The sequence below is a fragment of the Nerophis lumbriciformis genome, linkage group LG32, assembly GCF_033978685.3.
Source record: "Nerophis lumbriciformis linkage group LG32, RoL_Nlum_v2.1, whole genome shotgun sequence".
NCBI classification, from domain to species: Eukaryota; Metazoa; Chordata; class Actinopteri; order Syngnathiformes; family Syngnathidae; genus Nerophis; species Nerophis lumbriciformis.
The window spans coordinates 23724085-23743631 of record NC_084579.2 but is presented as its reverse complement, the minus strand read 5'-3'; the positions used below and the strand labels follow the sequence as shown (position 1 = coordinate 23743631).

General features: G+C 41.6%; 1 protein-coding gene across 1 annotated transcript; it reads right to left on the bottom strand.

Moving 5' to 3' along the window:
- Positions 1 to 1840: 1840 nt before the first annotated feature.
- Positions 1841 to 18432, bottom strand: dusp4 (dual specificity phosphatase 4). The gene is made up of 4 exons (XM_061926640.1): positions 17680 to 18432; positions 16197 to 16324; positions 7737 to 7956; positions 1841 to 3827 (listed from the first exon to the last, which is right to left on the bottom strand). The coding sequence occupies exons 1-4, from the start codon at positions 18047 to 18049 to the stop codon at positions 3439 to 3441; spliced, it is 1107 nt and encodes a 368-aa protein (XP_061782624.1). The 5' UTR covers positions 18050 to 18432; the 3' UTR covers positions 1841 to 3438.
- Between the last annotated feature and the right edge of the window lie 1115 nt (positions 18433 to 19547).

Here is a 19547-nt window from a genome sequence, read left to right as displayed (position 1 = left end):
GTCAAATAAAGGTCAGTTAAAATGTATACTATATTAAGAATATGTGTACATATTGCATAGGGCCCTGACATCTAAAAAGTACAACTCTGTTCATTGTTATGTTCATGTATTTGTTATGTTTTTCATGTGTACGCACACATCAACACACATACAGTATGAGATGAGATCAATGAGATAAGGTAAGAACAGGACAGAAACTGCTGTGGAACCAGTTACAATGCAATATGCCATGGAAATACAATGTTAACACTTTAGTGCAAATAAGTACAGTTGCACTTGTTTTTTCAAATGTGTTTATTCTGTAAAGGAATGAGTTACATGTTTAAAATGACTGGTTAATAGTGCTATTTTGAAGTGCAATGTCACCACTATCTTTTTCCCTGCAATGTCAAATGCACTTGTTTTAATACCATACCATACCATACCAACTTTATTTATAAAGCCCTTTAAAAACAAGTATAAATAAATACAGCGTTTTAAAAGCATACACAATCTGTGTAGTCTGTGGTTAAAACGACTTGAAAGGACTCGAAACTCAAAATGCAGGACTTGGGACTTGACTTGAGACTTTCCAGTCTTGACTTTAGACTTGACTCGGACTTGCCTGTCTTGACTCGGGACTTGACTCGAGACTTGAGGGCAAAGACTTGAGACTTACTTGTGACTTGCAAAGCAATGACTTGGTCCCACCTCTGCTACATATTGCAGCGGAAACGAACATAAAATCACTTTTGCCACATGAGTGGTTCCACTTCTGCGTGTCGTTTCCAGGGATTCCACTGAAGGGCGCTCACTAGTCGAATATATATGCCATGGCATCCATCCATTTTTCAAACAATTGTAAATATTCACCGTGTAGTTTCTAAGGATTCCACTGGAGGGCGAACATTACTTGTAGGTGGAATGTAGCTGCACAAGTCAGCATTCTTCGTTGAGCGTTTATTATTACGAGTTGTATTGTTACTGTCGTTTAGGACCAAATGTTAACATATACTATAATAAAGAAATACATACATTTGGAATTGAATGAATAGCTTAAGTTAGGACTAAATTTGTGTTAATATTATGATGACATTTATCGGAATATGGCATTGAAAACAAGCTATATCGCAACAATTCACCGCGTTTGTGTCCACAAAGCGACGCTGTAAACCTAAATTTCAATTCACACACGCTACCAGAAAGTCTGAGAAAAACCTGCCATTAAAATCAAAAAACGTTATTTATCGTTAGTTAGTTTTGGCGAAATAAGACCTATGCGAAGTTGGTAGAGTGGCCGTGCCAGCAATCGGAGGGTTGCTGGTTACTGGGGTTCAATCCCCACGATCTACCATCCTCGTCACGTCTGTTGTGTCCTTGGGCAAGACACTTCACCCCTTGCTCCTGATGGCTGCTGGTTAGCGCCTTGCATGGCAGTTTCCGCCATCAGTGTGTGAATGTGTGTGTGAATGGGTGAATGTGGAAATACTGTCAAAGCGCTTTGAGTACCTTGAAGGTAGAAAAGCGCTATACAAGTATAACCCATTTATCATTTATTATCATTTATTTGTAAATACAATCCATAATCAACATTTATTTTTCATTTTCCGCTGTTAAAATTGACCAACTAACTTATGGAAGTTTTTCTATTAATGTTCCTTTAAATATCTTGATCAAAATTGTAAGTTTTAATTTTCCAATAGTATTGTAATATAAAATATTTTACATAATACTAATTGTATATTTTAAAATAAACTATTCACTGAAATATATGCTTTCAATGAATATACTGCAATTATTAATTACATGTATTTTTGTTATTGCGTAGTTTGAGCAACCATTGTGACAAATGAGAACACAGTTTAATTAAGAACAAGATTTATTCAACAGTGGTTGTTCCGTAATAAATAAACGCATACATGTCATTCATTCGACACAATTAAAATTGACAGAAAGTTAGTTTTGTATGAATGTATACACACTTGTCCAGGTGAAGGTTCGATATTGCCGTGATGTTTAAACCGCATTGAGCGGACAGACTGAAGATCGAAAAGATGCACAAAGTATTGCAGTTTAGTTTTTTGTCTTCTGATTGGATCTCGCTCTCCAGCTCTTCTTCCATATTTCACACACAAAAAGTCTGTGTCCGCATGAAGAAAACCCATCGCAAATGAAAAATACAGTATTGCATCACTTCAAAGTGCTACAGAAATAGGTGTGAACACATTTTGGAAAACAGGAACACTTTTTGCAACCCTTTGTAAAAGTGAAGGGATAAAGAAGAGCTCAGTTTAAAGAGACTACACTTCTGGTGTTGGCTTCTTCAAAGGGTTAGAAGTTCAGTATTGCAGGGAGTCGTGTGTGCGTGTGTGTGCATGACAGACCTTTCTTATAGAAAAATAATAGGAATGCATTCAAGGCAAAAAAAATAAAAAAAAATACATCAAGCGAGCAGTTGCATGTATGCATTTAGTAATGTTTTAAAAAAGCAACACGCTGAGTTTGTCCAGAATGCTATTTTTAGTGGGGGGTTTTTTTTCTCTTATCAGTGTGTGAGTGTGTGTGTGAATGGGTAAATGTGGAAGTAGTGTCAAAGCGCTTTGAGTACCTTGAAGGTAGAAAAGCGCTATACAAGTACAACCCATTTATCATTTATTTATTATGTTGATGATTTGCACACATGTCAATGGTCCAAGGAAAAGGGAGCGATAATCTGCTGTTATTCCTAAATGGTAAAATAAATATTTACTCTGCATGTTGATTGTTGTATTCAAATATGTGAGTGATGAAGCAGAATAAAGGGTGAAATAAATGCATGAGATGGCCATCAAAGAAAGACTGGCTTTCCTTTTCTCCACCTTGTTTGATTTGTGCTGCCTGGTCAGGGGAGAGAGGGAGATGAAGATCTGAGAGGAGGAGGAGGCGGTGGAGATGAGAAGCAGGGATGAGATGAAGAGGAGGAACATTAAAGGAGATGAGAGGAAGGTCTGTTTGTGTTTATGTGCATGTGAGGGAGAGAGAGAAAGAGAGCGGAAGAGGACAGACAGGAAACTCCAGGCAGCAGAGCACCTGTCACTGAGGAGGCCCCTGCTTTATATGACCCCCTCCCCCACCATAACACACACACACCATCCATCTCCTTTGTGTGGCAGCAGGAGGAGCGCCAAAGGAGGAAGGAGCGGGTGCTTAAAATTCCTGCTTCCTTCCTGCGTCCATCTCCTCTCCTTCAAGACCGGTGGTCTCCATGGCAACAGAGCCTGTCTTCATACTGAGCTTATTCACTTGTTAGTCATGAGTGTGTCGTGTTGCCTCAAGTCCAGCACACACACACACACACACAAACTCCTTTAAAGTCTATTTTTGGTCAGTCACTGGAAGGAGGAGCTGTTTTGTAAGGGTTTAGGTCGTGACCTCTGACCCCTCAGCCCTGGAAGTACATAGAGCGTCTGTGCTCGGCTATCAGCAGCCGGGTGACGTGGTGATGGGGTTGTGGTGCAGGTAGGCGGTGCTCACCACCGACACCGGGAAGTTGAAGATGAACGGAGAGGTGGGCGTCGGCGTTGCCGAAGCGGTGCCCGCGGATGACTTGGGTCCCAGCAAAGGGCTGGCTGTGGCGGCGGCCTCCGCGGCGCACGAGGTGGCCAGCAGCTGCGACTCAAACTGTAGCAGCTGGCCCATGAAGCTGAAGTTGGGCGAGATGATGCTGCGGCGCCGACGCACAAACTCGAAGGCTTCGTCTAGACGCACGCGCTTCCTCTTCATCAGGTAGGCCAGGCAGATGGTGGCCGAGCGAGAGATGCCCGCCTGGCAGTGGACCAGTACCCTGCCGCTGGAGTCACGCACCGAGTCTGAGCACAGAGACAGGTCAAAGGTCAGATAGTGCTTTATACATGGATGTCACAACATCGAGGACAAACTAACTCAAGAAGTGCCAAAACAAAAATAAGAAGACATCAAATAAAAAACAGCAAATCCATCCATCCATCCATTTTCTACCGCTTATTCCCTTCGGGGTCGCGGGGGGCGCTGGAGCCGATCTCAGCTACAATCGGGCGGAAGGCAGGCTACACCCTGGACAAGTCGCCACCTCATCGCAGGGCCAACACAGATAGACAGACAACATTCACACTCACATTCACACACTAGGGCCAATTTTAGTGTTGCCAATCAACCTATCCCCAGGTGCATGTCTTTGGAGGTGGGAGGAAGCCGGAGTACCCGGAGAGAACCCACGCAGTCACGGGGAGAACATGCAAACTCCACACAGAAAGATCCCGAGCCCGGGATTGAACCCAGGACTACTCAGGACCTTCGTATTGTGAGGCAGACGCACTAACCGTGCCACCGTGCTGCCCCAAAAACAGCAAATATGTAAGAATTTTTTTTTAGGCCCCAGACAGGTTGCTGTACATGAACATTCTAATAACAAAAACATTGAAATAACAACAACAATAATATAAATGTCAGGATAACCTTCACAGACTAATTTACATTCAGTTAATTCAAGGAGAGCTCAAAAGCCAGGTATTACCTGCTGAAAACAATAATTCTGCGACTCTTATTTTGTTAGCGCGGTCAGACAGGATGTACCACACAGCAAGGCCGGAAGTTTGCGCTTAATTTTTCTGGCGCATTTGACGACGGCGTGCAGGTAGATGCAAATGTAAACAAAAGTGACATCCTTTCTTCTTATTAGACTCTCAGTGACAAACACAATCAATTATAATAATGAGCGTTTCAATCAGAAGTTTACGTTGCATGATCATAACGTAACTACGTTGCTGTTCTGGCGAGACATGCATAAGTAATTGCGCATTGAGTACAATTTTTCCACAAAATAACGCCATATTTTTGTATTTTGTCATTTAATATACATTTTTCACACTACAAACTATGAAGCGATCTAATGTACGAATTATCAGGTAATGGTTTCACATGAAGATGTCGAAAAGCAAGTGCCGCAAGGCATGCTGGGAGGCGAGTGCGGGCATCCGTCTTGCCATGGCTTCTAAAACTGTATATCTTCATGATCACTGAATGGCTCCATGGACCCCAGAGAAGCGGGTGATGTCAAATATTATCCTGGTAAATCCCTCACTGTATTTTGTTCCGTTTGTTCGAACGGCGTGTTGTTACTAGCTAACGTTAGCATAGCTGCTGCCGAAGCATTTTTTTAAAAGTTAAAGTACCAATGATAGTCACGCGCAATACAACCAAGGGGATTGATTGTATTGATCCATAATCAATAACATCAATTATTTTACCCAGCACTAACACTGACTGAAGATGACACAGGATTTTAATGAAATGTTACATAGATGGCATGAGCTATTTCTTATTGAAATATAATTGATGTTTAGTTGTGTTGGCATGTCAATTATGTTTCAAAGTTCACATTAGCGGATACAAACCAAAACATTTAACATTGAAATCAGATTGATTCAGTGATCTGACATTGATAATTCAGTGTTGATTTAACATGCTTTCAATGTTTATTGGCTTGGTAGCTTAGCCGGTGATCGCCTAGCATCTGTTAGTTTCCTGTTCACCAGTATTTTCCACGGAGGGACAAAGACTGTAACACATGGACACTTGGTAGACAAAAGATTGTGTGTTTGTAGCAGCCAAGCTGGTAAATCACTATTAACACACACACACACACACATACACATACACACACACACTTTTCTGTAGATATTTGAATCATCTGGCTGCCTCTTGCACACTTCCTGGTTTTTGCCATTTATGTCTTTCCCCCTGTGTTTACACGTCCCCCGTACTTGGTTACAGCCAATACGCCCATTTAGATAATACTCTGATTAAAAGTGTTTACAGAAAACTCCATCTCCCCTGACAGCATCCGTTGGCATCGCTGGCTGGCCGCTCACATTTCATACGCTGCCTGCATGGTATGAAAATCCCCAAATTGAATGGTGAGCTGGCTTCATTTGCTCTTCCATGCTAATGAATTGCATGTAAAATGCATCTTCCTGGCATGTTTCAATTGAATCTTATGACAGATTGGGATTCTGATTCCAGCTATCTTTGCAACACCGTCTGTTCACCCGGTAACAGTGGATGAGTCACACTATCTGCTCCCACAACAGCTAACTATGACACACACACACACACACACACACACACACACACACACACACACACACACACAACGCAAACTGCAAAGCCCCATGTCATACTTTTGCAAAGCTCATATACACACCAATATATATGCTATGGCAGTGTTTTTTAACCTTTTTTGAGCCAAGGCACATTTTTTGCGTTGAAAAAATCCGGAGGCACACCACCAGCAGAAATCATTAAAAAACGAAGCTCAGTTGACAGTAAAAAGTCGTTGGCGCAATTGTTGGATATGACTTTAAACCATAACCAACCATGCATCAATATAGCTCTTGTCTCAAAGTAGGTCTACTGTCACCACCTGTCACATCACACTGTGACTTATTTTGAGTTTTTTGGTGTTTTCCTGTGTGTAGTGTTCTTGTCTTGCACTCCTACTTTGGTGGCTTTTTCTCTTTTTTTGGTATTTTCCTGTAGCAGTTTCATGTCTTCCTTTGAGTGATATTTCTCGCATCTACTTTGTTTTAGCAATCAAGAATATTTCAGTTGTTTTTATCCTTCTTTGTGGGGACATTGTTGATTGTCATGCCATGTTCGGATGTACTTTGTGGACGCCGTCTTTGCTCCACAGTAAGTCTTTGCTGTCATCCAGCATTCTGTTTTTGTTTACTTTGTAGCCAGTTCAGTTTTACAAAATGTGCAAATATTAAAGAGGAGAGGGGCGAAAGTCCTACTGGAGCAGCAGCGCCAATCAAGTGTGGCGCCATGCTTGCTGCAGCTCGCCTCTTTCGTCACAAACATCGAGGGACAGAAATGGTCACTAAACACGATTACATTCTATTGTAACACAAGAAAAATATTCTAGATTTGTTGCTAATCGTTTTCAATAAAGAAAAAGTCACTAAAAGTCTTGAGACACTGGCAAAATTGTACAATAAGCAGCAATAATACAAATATGGCAAAAAATATATATATATATGTTAAATTTACGTATACATTTTTGAGCCTTTTTAAAGAAAATCATATCATCATAGCAAATTATGCAAATTATACGATGACCATGCCCCTAACCACGCCCCCACCGCCACTGGTATTTTGGCAATCTATGGGGGGGGGGGGGCCCTGCTAATGCTGCCCTGCTTTGTTTGGTATTTAATTTTGTTACATTTTGTGTAATGGCTATGGGACAAAGGAGCTACTTTCTGATTTATTGTGCCACATGTATCCCATGTCTCACCTCCAAATGAAAGTGCACTCTTTCCTACTGTTTCTGAGACTCCATTTTAAAGATATCTTGCACAATGTGTTAAAATGTCCATCACTACGCTACACTTCGCAAAGTGAGGTTAAATGAGATTACACCAGTGCTTCTTAAAGAGTGGTGCGGTGCGATGCCGGGGGGGATTGGGAGAGTGGGAGTTTGATCTCGGGGAACATGTTTTTTTGTAGCTTAGGCTTTACTGTGACTGTGACACTGTGTTATTTTCTTTAATACTGCTCACAATAGTCACAATATTTTTTTTAAAATGCATTCTAAATGTTATTTTATCGAACACATTTTACATTGATATCGCGACATATATTGATATCGTAGTATCGGCCCAGCCCTACGCAACAACAAATCTCGGACCTAAAAATGGCGGCGAAAATATACACAACAAACACACAGTCTTACTTACCAATGAACTCAATGGCCTCCAGAAACCAGCAGCTGATGTCTTCTTTGTGGTTGTCTTCCACAGGAATACATTTGTACTGGTACGCGTTCTCGAAGTGGTTGGGACAGTCGGACGACACGTTGAGCAGCGCCGAGATTCCGATGGCATCCAGGACTTCCTTTTTGGAGGCGTGAAGGGCACTGCCCAGGTAGAGGAATGGGAGGATCTCAACAGGTCCGCCCTGGACAAGATAGAATTGTGAGTCTTTTTTTCTAATATAATTTTTTCCATAAAAAAACTCAAGAGGAAGGATTGCTCCAGGGCTCCCCCTGGGGGTCTAAACTATCACTTTTAGAAGAATCCCTAGCAAACACAGGAAAAACAGCCTCCGTGCTACAAACAAAGACCTGTGTGTGTATTTGTGCGGATGACTCGAGCACAGCAGTGAGTCCACTTAAATATTTGTCTAATCAGGTTAGTGTTGGCAGCTGTGCAACTAAAGTAAAGGTCACCGGGTACATGAGATGGATGGTCACGCATAGTCGAAATATGTCAGCATGTTTTCAATGCTGCCTTTGCAGAAAACGTCTTAATTATACAAATGGACCTAGTCGGTTCCGCTCATAAGGACTATGTCTGTTATGTTAAAAGCAGTAAACAAATGACTCTGCTTGTTAAAAAAGGTTAATTGGGGATTAGGGCTGGGCGATATGGCCTTTTATTAATATCTCAATATTTTTAGGCCATGTCACGATACACGATATATATCCGATATTTTGCCTTAGCCTTGAATGAACACTTGATGCATATAATCACAGCAGTATGATGATTCTATGTGTCTACATTAAAACATTCTTGTTCATACTGCATTAATATATGCTAATTTTAAACTTTCATGCAGACAACTAAATCAATTGACCAAAACTGCATTTATTAAACAGTTATTAAGCAGTGGCACAAACATTCATGTCATGTTCGAAACAGAAAGCGCAAGACTGTCAGAGACATTTTAAAACTAAAGTTGATTTGATTTGATTAAAACAAGCTATTAGTGCACTTTTGTGCATGATGTCATTAAGATGACTGATCAAAACTACACTAAATTCAAGTGCACTTTTTGTACAGAACGCCACTCCAATAGTTTAAAACAGGTAAAGTGCACTTTTGTGCATGATGTCACACAAGATATTTCAATAGCTGTCACATAAAAATGAGCTGCGTAATAGGAAATCAAATAGTGTATGTCCTTCGCTATGTGGTAGGTTACTGCGGACGTTATCTCCTCTAACAATTTTTTTCTTTTTTCTTTTTTTGATCTGGAAATGGTTGCTTGGGCATTTTGTTGGTGTGGCACCGGCCGGAGATGTTGACATGTGAAGTTTCAAGTAGGGCTGGGCGATATGTCAATATGCGCGATATATCGCGAGTTGGTCTCTGTGCGATATAGAAAATGACTATATCGTGATATTCGAGTATGCGTTCTCAAGCAGTTGCTTTTAGCTGCGGGCATTAAACTACATGCTCTACTCGCTCTTTCTTGTCTCTCCTTCTCACAGACAACAAGCGCACCTTCTTACACACGTCACATACTGTCACGACATACGTCACATACGTATACGCCCTCGCTGAGCAGAGAGGTAGCAGCATGGCTAACGTCAGCTGTGATGCTAGCGGTAATACGAGCGAAAGAAGGTGCAAATCTGGTAACAAATGAAGGATTAATTAATTCCCCCAGAAAACAGCAGGGGGTCCATCGTCTGGCGGTGGTTTGGCTTCAAGTGGGAATATGTCGAACAGACAACCGTAATTTGTCAAGTGTGGGGCGAAAGCGTTGCTATAAAAAGTAGCATTACTGCTAATATGTAGCATCATTTGAAAAGTCACCTGTTAAAGTTAAAGTACCAATAATTGTCACACACACACTAGCTAGAGAATGAAGAGTGCTTACTCCGCAGTCAACATCGCCGTTTGGTGCCACACGCCCACACCATCAAAATGCCGAGGCAAACATTTCCAGATCAACACTGTATGAAAAAAATAGTGATTTTTTTAGTTGTGATTTCCTTCTCTGCATGAAAGTTTAAAATGAGCATATATTAATGTACTGTAGACACATAGAATCATCATACTGCTGTGATTATATGCATCAAGTGTTCATTCAAGGCTAAGGCAAAACATCGAGATATACATCGTGTATCGCGATATGGCCTTAAAATATTGCGATATTAAAAAAAGGCCATATCGCCCAGCCCTAGTTTCAAGCACTCTTCATTCTCGAGCGGGTGACTTTTCAAATGATGCTACAAATTAGCAGTAATGCTACTTTTTGTAGCAACGCTTTTGCTGCATACTTGACATATTACTGTTGTTTGTTCAACATCTTCCCGCGTGAAGCCGAACCACCGCCAGACGATGTACCCTGGCTGTTTTTCTTGGGAATTAATTCTTCCTTCATTTGTTACCAGATTCGCACCTTCTTTCTCTCGTATTACCACTCGCACCGCTCCTAGCATCACAGCTAACGTTACCCATGCCGCTACCTGTCTGCTCGGCGAGGGCGTATGACGTTGCACGCGCGACAGTATGTGACGTATGTAAGAAGGTGCGCTTGTTTTATGTCTCTGTGAGAAGGAGAGACAAGAAAGAGTGAGGAACGCCTGTAGTGTAATGCCCGCAGCTAAAAGCAACTGCGAGAGAAGTTGAATATCACGATATAGTCATTTTCTATATCGCACAGAGACAAACCAGCGATATATCGAGTATATTCAATATATCGGCCAGCCCTATTAGGGACTATACTTAGCTGATTGCAATACAATATTGTACTGCAGTAAATACAACAAGCTTTCTTTAAAAGACAATATTTGATTATTTTACTCTGCACCAAATCTATACTTTATGTAGGGGTTAAATTCATCCCAAAATATTTTTTTAAAAGTGTCAATGATAAAAGTAATGAAAAATCACAAGTAGCAGAACAATGTGACTTTAATCAGTCCAAAAATGGTCAAATATAATTACTGTATAAACAAACAAATACCTTACGGTTAGGGATGTCCGATAATGGCTTTTTGCCGATATCCGATATTCCGATATTGTCCAACTCTTTAATTACCGATACCGATATCAACCGATATATGCAGTCGTGGAATTAACACATTATTATGCCTAATTTGGACAACCAGGTATGGTGAAGATAAGGTACTTTTTTTAAAAATCAATAAAATAAGATAAATAAATTAAAAACATTTTCTTGAATAAAAAAGAAAGTAAAACAATATAAAAACAGTTACATAGAAACTAATAATTAATTAAAATTAGTCAAATTAACTGTTAAAGGTTAGTACTATTAGTGGACCAGCAGCACGCACAATCATGTGTGTTTACGGACTGTATCCCTTGCAGACTGTATTGATATGTATTGATATGGCCTCAATCTCGTTACCTTGCGTAATGACAATAAAGCTGATTCTGATTCTGATTCTGATTCTGATATATATTGATATATAATGTAGGAACCAGAATATTAATAACAGAAAGAAACAACCCTTTTGTGTGAATGAGTGTGAATGTGGGAGGGAGATTTTTTGGGTTGGGTATATTTAATAAAAAAAAAAAAAAAAAAAAAAAAAAAAAAACCATACCGATAATAAAAAAAAAAAACCATACCGATAATTTCCGATATTACATTTTAACGCATTTATCGGCGACATCCCTACTTACGGTACAAGCTATCTCTCAGCTAATTGTTTTGCTTTTTTTGCATCCGCTAGGTGGCGTAGCAAATGTAAAACATCTCTTCTTACTCGCTAGAAATAGCAAGCGAGTACAGCCAAAGATCAGACAGAGATCAGCCAGAGATCAACACAACAGTTTTTTTTCAATCATGGGGAGAAGGACAGTGCTGAGAAGAAATGGATGATATTCATTGAATTAAATAAAAAAAATATCAAAATCATGCTCAAGGTGAAACAGTTGGAGCAGAATGAGTTGATAACGCCAGCCAAGAACGTTAAAAAAATATCTCAACAGCTGACTTTTATCCATGAACATATGGAGAGGCGGGCAGCATGGTGGAGGAGGGGTTAGTGCATCTGCCTCACAATACGAAGGTCCTGAGTAGTCTTGGGTTCAATCCCGGGCTCGGGATCTTTCTGTGTGGAGTTTGCATGTTCTCCCCGTGACTGCGTGGGTTCCCTCCGGGTACTCCGGCTTCCTCCCACCTCCAAAGACATGCACCTGGGGATAAGTTGATTGGCAACACTAAATTGGCCCTAGTGTGTGAATGTGAATGTGAATGTTGTCTGTCTATCTGTGTTGGCCCTGCGATGAGGTGGCGACTTGTCCAGGGTGTACCCCGCCTTCCGCCCGATTGTAGCTGAGATAGGCTCCAGCGCCCCCCGCGACCCCGAAGGGAATAAGCGGTAGAAAATGGATGGATGGATGGATGGATGGATGGATATGGAGAGGCTGCTGATGGTGTGTTTGACAGCTAAGCAGCTGGAAGGAAATACCATAATTAGCCACTCTCCAATTCTGAACATTATTATCACATTACTTCATAAAACCACTGTAGTTCGTAGAATATTCTATTGTAATACTTTTCAAATTTTCGTGTAATCAGACAATATTTTCGGTATATTAGATGGAATTTTTACATTTAGTAAAAAATTCCAACTTTACAATTAGGTAAAAATTCTATCTAATTTACCGAACATATTGTCTGATTACAAGAACATTTGAAAAGTATAGGAATAAGACATAATGAACTTTTTGAACAAATTCTATTGTAATATTGTATAGAATATTTCTTATCTTAAAGTTGTGTTTTTATTTAAAAAAAGTATGTTACGTGTTAAAATTTCACAAGTGCCAAACACCAATAAATTGATTTCAATTATTTTTATTGGGCGACGCAGTTTTTCAAGGTATTACGGTATAATAAAATAGTCATAATTTCTTACACATTTTGTGACTACAAAAACATTTGAATTGAGAAATTCGCTGCAATCAGCAAGCACATTTTGTAAGTTACATCTACAAAAATACAATTCTACAGTTTTAAAGCCACTCTCGGTCGTAGCGGAAGAGTTTGTTTCCTGTTTGTTGGATCAGTGGTTTCTATTGACGAGGGCTGTGTCCGTTTTTGTCACTGCTGACGACCTCGCCCCGACAGAGGCAGGAAGCGATCAATACCGCTAAGAGATGTAATGTGAGGAGGAGGAGGAGGGGTGGGGGAGCGGGGGGGTGGGGGGGGGTAAACTCGCTCATCTAGTCCACGGTTTGCACGCCGCCACAGGAAGTGTAGAAGTGAACCTGACAGCGTGGCCATGATGACTATCTCTTTTCTACAAAAATGCACAGAGGCCCGATTGTCTCGACGAGTTCCGCTTGTGTTCCAGGGGAAATGAAGCAGCGTTGCATGTGACTTGGAGGGTTGCATGAAATTGGCACAGACAAACAAAATAGGGCCATGGGGGTCACAGGAAGTGACGGAAGCAAGGGGAAAAAGTGGCAAAGTGCTTTCATAAGACTAACACCTCAGCGGAACACCAACAACTACAAGATGCTACTCTGCAGCTCGGAAGATTTTTCCTGTGTGGTTTACATTCCTAGACTAGATGGACACATTCACTTGGAATGACTGTGGAAAAGCAAACAGTTGAGATGCCCTTGAGCCAGGCATACAGCCAACAGCTGCCGCTGTGTTTGAACTCAATTCAACTGCCGCTTCAAGAACGCAAATGGATTGTTTGTTCAAGTTCTGGTAGATGTTAATCACATGCGTAAATATCTTTTCATTCCTATTAAAAGCACAAAAAGCTCATATGTGGTTGACAGTTGGTAGTTTAAATACAAGTTTACAAACTTAGTTCAAACTAACCCATAGTTGGCACAAGGCCAAAGGGGGAAAAAAATAAATTTTGCACATCTGCTTGAATTTGGGTAAATGGGGCAGTGGCCAACTAGATCCAGCAGATAGAGCTGCAATCAAAAAAGTTTATTGTATTTAGCAGTTAGCCCACACTTTTTAAGACCTGGTTGCATTTTTCATACTCTGTACAAACCCCGTTTCCATATGAGTTGGGAAATTGTGTTAGATGTAAATATAAACGGAATACAATGATTGGCAAATCCTTTTCAACCCATATTCAATGAATGCACTACAAAGACAAGATATTTGATGTTCAAACTCAAAAACTTTATTTTTTTTTGCAAATAATAATTAACTTAGAATTTCATGGCTGCAACACGTGTCAAAGTAGTTGGGAAAGGGCATGTTCACCACTGTGTTACATGGCCTTTCCTTTTAACAACACTCAGTAAACGTTTGGGAACTGAGGAGACACATTTTTTAAGCTTCTCAGGTGGAATTATTTCCCATTCTTGCTTGATGTACAGCTTAAGTTGTTCAACACTCTGGGGGTCTCCGTTGTGGTATTTTAGGCTTCATAATGCGCCACACATTTTCAATGGGAGACAGGTCTGGACAACAGGCAGGCCAGTCTAGTACCCGCACTCTTTTACTATGAAGCCACGTTGATGTAACACGTGGCTTGGCATTGTCTTGCTGAAATGAGCAGGGGCGTCCATGGTAACGTTGCTAGGATGGCAACATATGTTGCTCCAAAACCTGTATGTACCTTTCAGCATTAATGGCGCCTTCACAGATGTGTAAGTTACCCATGTCTTGGGCACTAATACACCCCCATACCATCACAGATGCTGGCTTTTCAACTTTGCGCCTATAACAATCCGGATGGTTTGTTTCCTCTTTGGTCCGGAGGACACAACATCCACAGTTTCCAAAAACAATTTGAAATGTGGACTCGTCAGACCACAGAACACTTTTCCACTTTGTATCGGCCTTTCTGGGTGTTGTTGATAAACGGTTTTCGCCTTGCATAGGAGAGTTTTAACTTGCACTTACAGATGTAGCGACCAACTGTAGTTACGGACAGTGGGTTTCTGAAGTGTTCCTGAGCCCATGTGGTGATATCGTTTACACACTGATGTCGCTTGTTGATGCAGTACAGCCTGAGGGATCAAAGGTCACGGGCTGAGCTGCTTACGTGTAGTGATTTCTCCAGATTCTCTGAACCCTTTGATGATATTACGGACCGTAGATGGTGAAATCCCTAAATTCCTTGCAATAGCTGGTTGAGAAAGGTTTTTCTTAAAATGTTCAACAATTTGCTCACGCATTTGTTGACAAAGTGGCGAGCCCCATCCTTGTTTGTGAATGACTGAGCATTTCATGGAATCTACTTTTATACCCAATCATGGCACCCACCTGTTCCCAATTTGCCTGGACACCTGTGGGATGTTCCAAATAAGTGTTTGATGAGCATTCCTCAACTTTATCAGTATTTATTGCCACCTTTCCCAACTTCTTTGTCATGTGTTGCTGGCATCAAATTCTAAAGTTAATGATTATTTGCAAAAAAAAAAAGTTGATCAGTTTGAACATCAAATATGTTGTCTTTGTAGCATATTCAACTGAATATGGGTTGAAAATGATTTGCAAATCATTGTATCCATCCATCCATCCATTTTCTACCGCTTATTCCCTTCGGGGTCGTGGGGGGCGCTGGAGCCTATCTCAGCTACAATTGGGCGGAAGGCAGGGTACACCCTGGACAAGTCGCCACCTCATCACAGGGCCAACACAGATAGACAGACAGCATTCACACTCACATTCACACACTAGGGCCAATTTAGTGTTGCCAATCAACCTATCCCCAGGTGCATGTCTTCGGAGGTGGGAGGAAGCCACAAACTCCACACAGAAAGATCCCGAGGCCGGGATTGAACTCACGACTACTCAGGACCTTCATATTCATATTGTGAGGCAGATCTGCCAACATCTTCTCTGATTTCGGAACAACATTTGCAATAAAAATTATTGCATCAATTAGTCCCAGCTGCAGTAACACGCCTTTCTCCCTTTAATTAATAGTAATTAGCCAGTTAGCTTCCCTTGTTGCGCGTGAACACTCGGGAAGCTAACTGGCTAAAAAGTGGATGAGAGTTGACGTCACGTCATGACTCAACCCTGCAAGAGCTATTACAGCAGGGTTGTCCAAAGTGCGGCCCGTGGCCTGTTTTATATTGGCTGCGGAACAAGGTACAAATGAAATAAACAAACAAACAAAAAATAAATAATTGGAAACATAAAGCAAAAAGCACAATGTAACAAGAACAACATGACAACTTGATAAGAATAACTAATAACACATATGCTTTGTCTTATAATATATATATATATATATATATATATATATATATATATATATATATATATAAAAAAATTTCACCTTGTTTAGGAAATTAAAACCTTATATTAATATCCTGGCTCTAACGAGTACCATCTACTACAGTAATTATATATGGTGTGTTACTATGATATTAACCCACAGTGTCAGCATCTCTCAGGGAAATGCAATTTCTAGTTGAAAGTAACGGCTCTGGGCCTTTTACCTGGTCGTGGTGCGGCGTTCCGCAGGACGAGCACGACGATTCCACACTGGACTGGCTCGTGAGCGGGGGCAAGGATTTGGTCTTCAAACAAAACTCGGGGTACTCGGCGAAAAACTTGTCATAGCCACCTGAAAACAAGACGTTAAACAGGTTATCACACAAACGGTTTCATGGAGCGTAACACACAATTTATGTTGACACACTACACACACATTGTTAAAAAAAAAAATGTTTTTGAATACTTCTGACTTACTTTTTACTAATTCTCTATACATCCGAAAGAGACCTCTGTACCTGAGGGATCGATCAGATTAACCATTAAACATCACACACACACATTTAGTACACAAGTCCATGCTTAAAGGCCAGTCTTAAATATAGTACACTATACTGTAGAATGCCATCCATCCATTTTCTACCACTTGTCCCTCTCGGGGTTGCGGTGGTGCTGGAGCCTACCCAGCTGCATTCGGGTGGAAGGCAGGGTGCAACCTAGACAAGTCGCCACCTCATCGCAGGGCCAACACAGACAGACAGACAACATTCACACCCACATTTACACACTAGGGACCATTTAGTGTTGCCAATCAACCTATCCCCAGGTGCATGTCTTTGGATGCGGGAGGAAGCCAGGAGGCTTATAAATCAAACGCTGATCTTATATGTTTGTCGTGGACCCGAAACACACACAGACACATCTGTGTGTGTCTGTGTGTTAGTGCTTCCTGCATGCAAGTCTCTCTGGCTTTGTGTAGCATCAACGCAACGGCATTACCTCATGCACTCAGCTCACGCTATGACATTCACCCACTGTCTGTGCGTGAATGATGCCAGTGTGTGTGTTTACGTGGATTATAATCATATATTTTTTTTTTTAAAAAGACAAACCCCAGCATGCAAAAATACAAATGAGCAGCTTCACAAGCAATATTAAACATCTGGGGTGTTAAATATGACAGAAATGTGTTTTTTTAAACATGTACATTATCCATCAATTTCCTACCGCTTGTCCCTTTATCCCATAGAATATTAGTTTACCTAAATTGTGTTAAAAAATTAAATGATGGGTTTTATTAATACATTCAGCAAATTCATATTGAATATGTTAGCATTACATTTCATTGAACATTTCATATCATATCTGATTTTATAACACATATATGACATCTATATTTGTTAATCAGTTTACAAAAATGATCAGGTATCTGAACATAAATGAAGTGAAATAGAATAGAATACAAAAATATTACATCAATATGAGATCAAAACAAGAGATGGCATTGTTAGAGGTGTAATCATTTAACATCATAAAAAAAACTATGACGACTGAGCTGTTGCGTAAATGAGGACTGAAGGAATATGTTTTAATTAAATATTAGGAGAAGGGACATTTTTTGTTATGTGTCAATTGCAGCCCTCCTAAAAGTAAGTATTCAATAAGTGTAACAACAATCGTGCATTATTTCGTAGAAAGGTTCCTCACCTTTAAGAAAGTAGATGTTAGTGGAGGTTGAGTCCCTGCACAGCGCGTGGAGCACGAGGCTCACCGTGCTGTCTTCCTTCACCGTGTCCGTGTCCGGCGTCCTCTCGTCGTACAGCACGACGGCCGAGTACATTCCGCAGCGGAAGTGGGCCCGGACTTCATCATCGCCGGCTAGGAGCTGATCCAGGCTGAGCACTGATCCCTTGGCCCTGCGGCGGACGATCGTGTTGCAGCGGGCGTTGACGGCCCCTCGGATGTGTCCCGCGCTGAAGGCGAGGAATGAGCGGCAGTCGAGCACCAAGCACCGGGCGCCGTCCTCCTTCAGGAGCCGCTTGAGCACCGTGCAGTCCATCTCGCACAGATCTTCCATAGCGCGTCGCTGGTGTCGGTCTTCTTCTGCGGACTTGAGGCTCGCTGTGGCTTCACGCCTCTTGTGTATGCTGGCGGATCCCGCGTGGATTCCCGCCTCCCGCCCCCAACGCTGCTGCGCCGCTGCTCTATGCGCGCATCTCGCCTCCCGTGGAGCTCATTGTTACCGCGACCTCCTCGTTTCTCTCACTCTGTGTTTCTCTCCACGATTGTTTCTCCTCTTTTCCTTTTTTTATGAATGAGGAGCCTGGCGTCACGGCGGAGGTGACGTCATTCAGCGTCTCCAATCACAGGCCGAGCAATCTCGCGCCCCTTCCTCCCCTGCTGTCCATTCATAAAAACGCAGCACAACAATGGAAGCACCGTGGATGGAGAATGATTGTACACTGTGGACTGTCAACAACCTGTTTCTAAAAAGAAACCTGAAACGCCTCTTTTTCACCACAACAGATCGATCTACGTTCCCATCCTCAACTATGGTCATGAGCTTTGGGTTATGACCGAAAGGACAAGATCATGGGTACAAGCGGCCGAAATGAGCTCCCTCCGCCGGGTGGCGGGGCTCTCCCTTCGAGATTGGGTGAGAAGCTCTGCCATCGGGGAGGAGCTCAAAGTAAAGCCGCTGCTCCTCCACATCGAGAGGAGCCAGATGAGGTGGTTCGGGCATCTGGTCAGGATGCCACCTGAACGCCTACCTAGGGAGGTGTTTAGGGCACGTCCGACCGGTAGGAGGCTACGGGGAAGACCCAGGACACGTTCCCGGCTGGCCTGGGAACGCCTCGGGATCTCCCGGGAAGAGCTGGACGAAGTGGCTGGGGAGAGGGAAGTCTGGGCTTCCCTGCTTAGGCTGCTGCCCCCGTGACCCAACCTCAGATAAGCGAAGAAGAAGGATGGATGGATGGCCTCTTTTTTAAGAAAACCATTTCATCCCCCAAAATTAATCTTTTTCAATTTATTGGTTAATTGGGGTTAATTGGTTCCGGACATGACTGCGATGATTTCATTTCTGCGAAGTAAATATACTACATATATTTTCGTAGCTCGAGCATAAAAAACCTGTTTACGACCTTCTAACGTTACGAGAGCCTTCTAGACATGAAATAACACCCTTTAATAGAGATGGCACTCTTTTGGCTCCTCACGATTTAATCCGATTCTTAGTTGACGATTGGATTCGAATCGATTCTCGATTCAAACCGATTATCGCAATACATCATTTGATATAGACTTACACTTACACACCATAAGGGGGAACAACAAAAAAGACATAAGAGACATTAAAGAGCACAGAACTGGTTGCTACCTCAGCGATAATATTTCTACATACAGAAAAAACATAAATAAGAAAAACAAAAAAAAAGTAAAAAACAAACACAATTCTACATGTTGTGCATATACAATTGCAGCATGCATAGACAGAAGACAAGACAAAACAAAATAAAAACACCTCCACAATGCCCCACACGATCGTCCGCTGGGCGGCCACAAACAGGAACCGA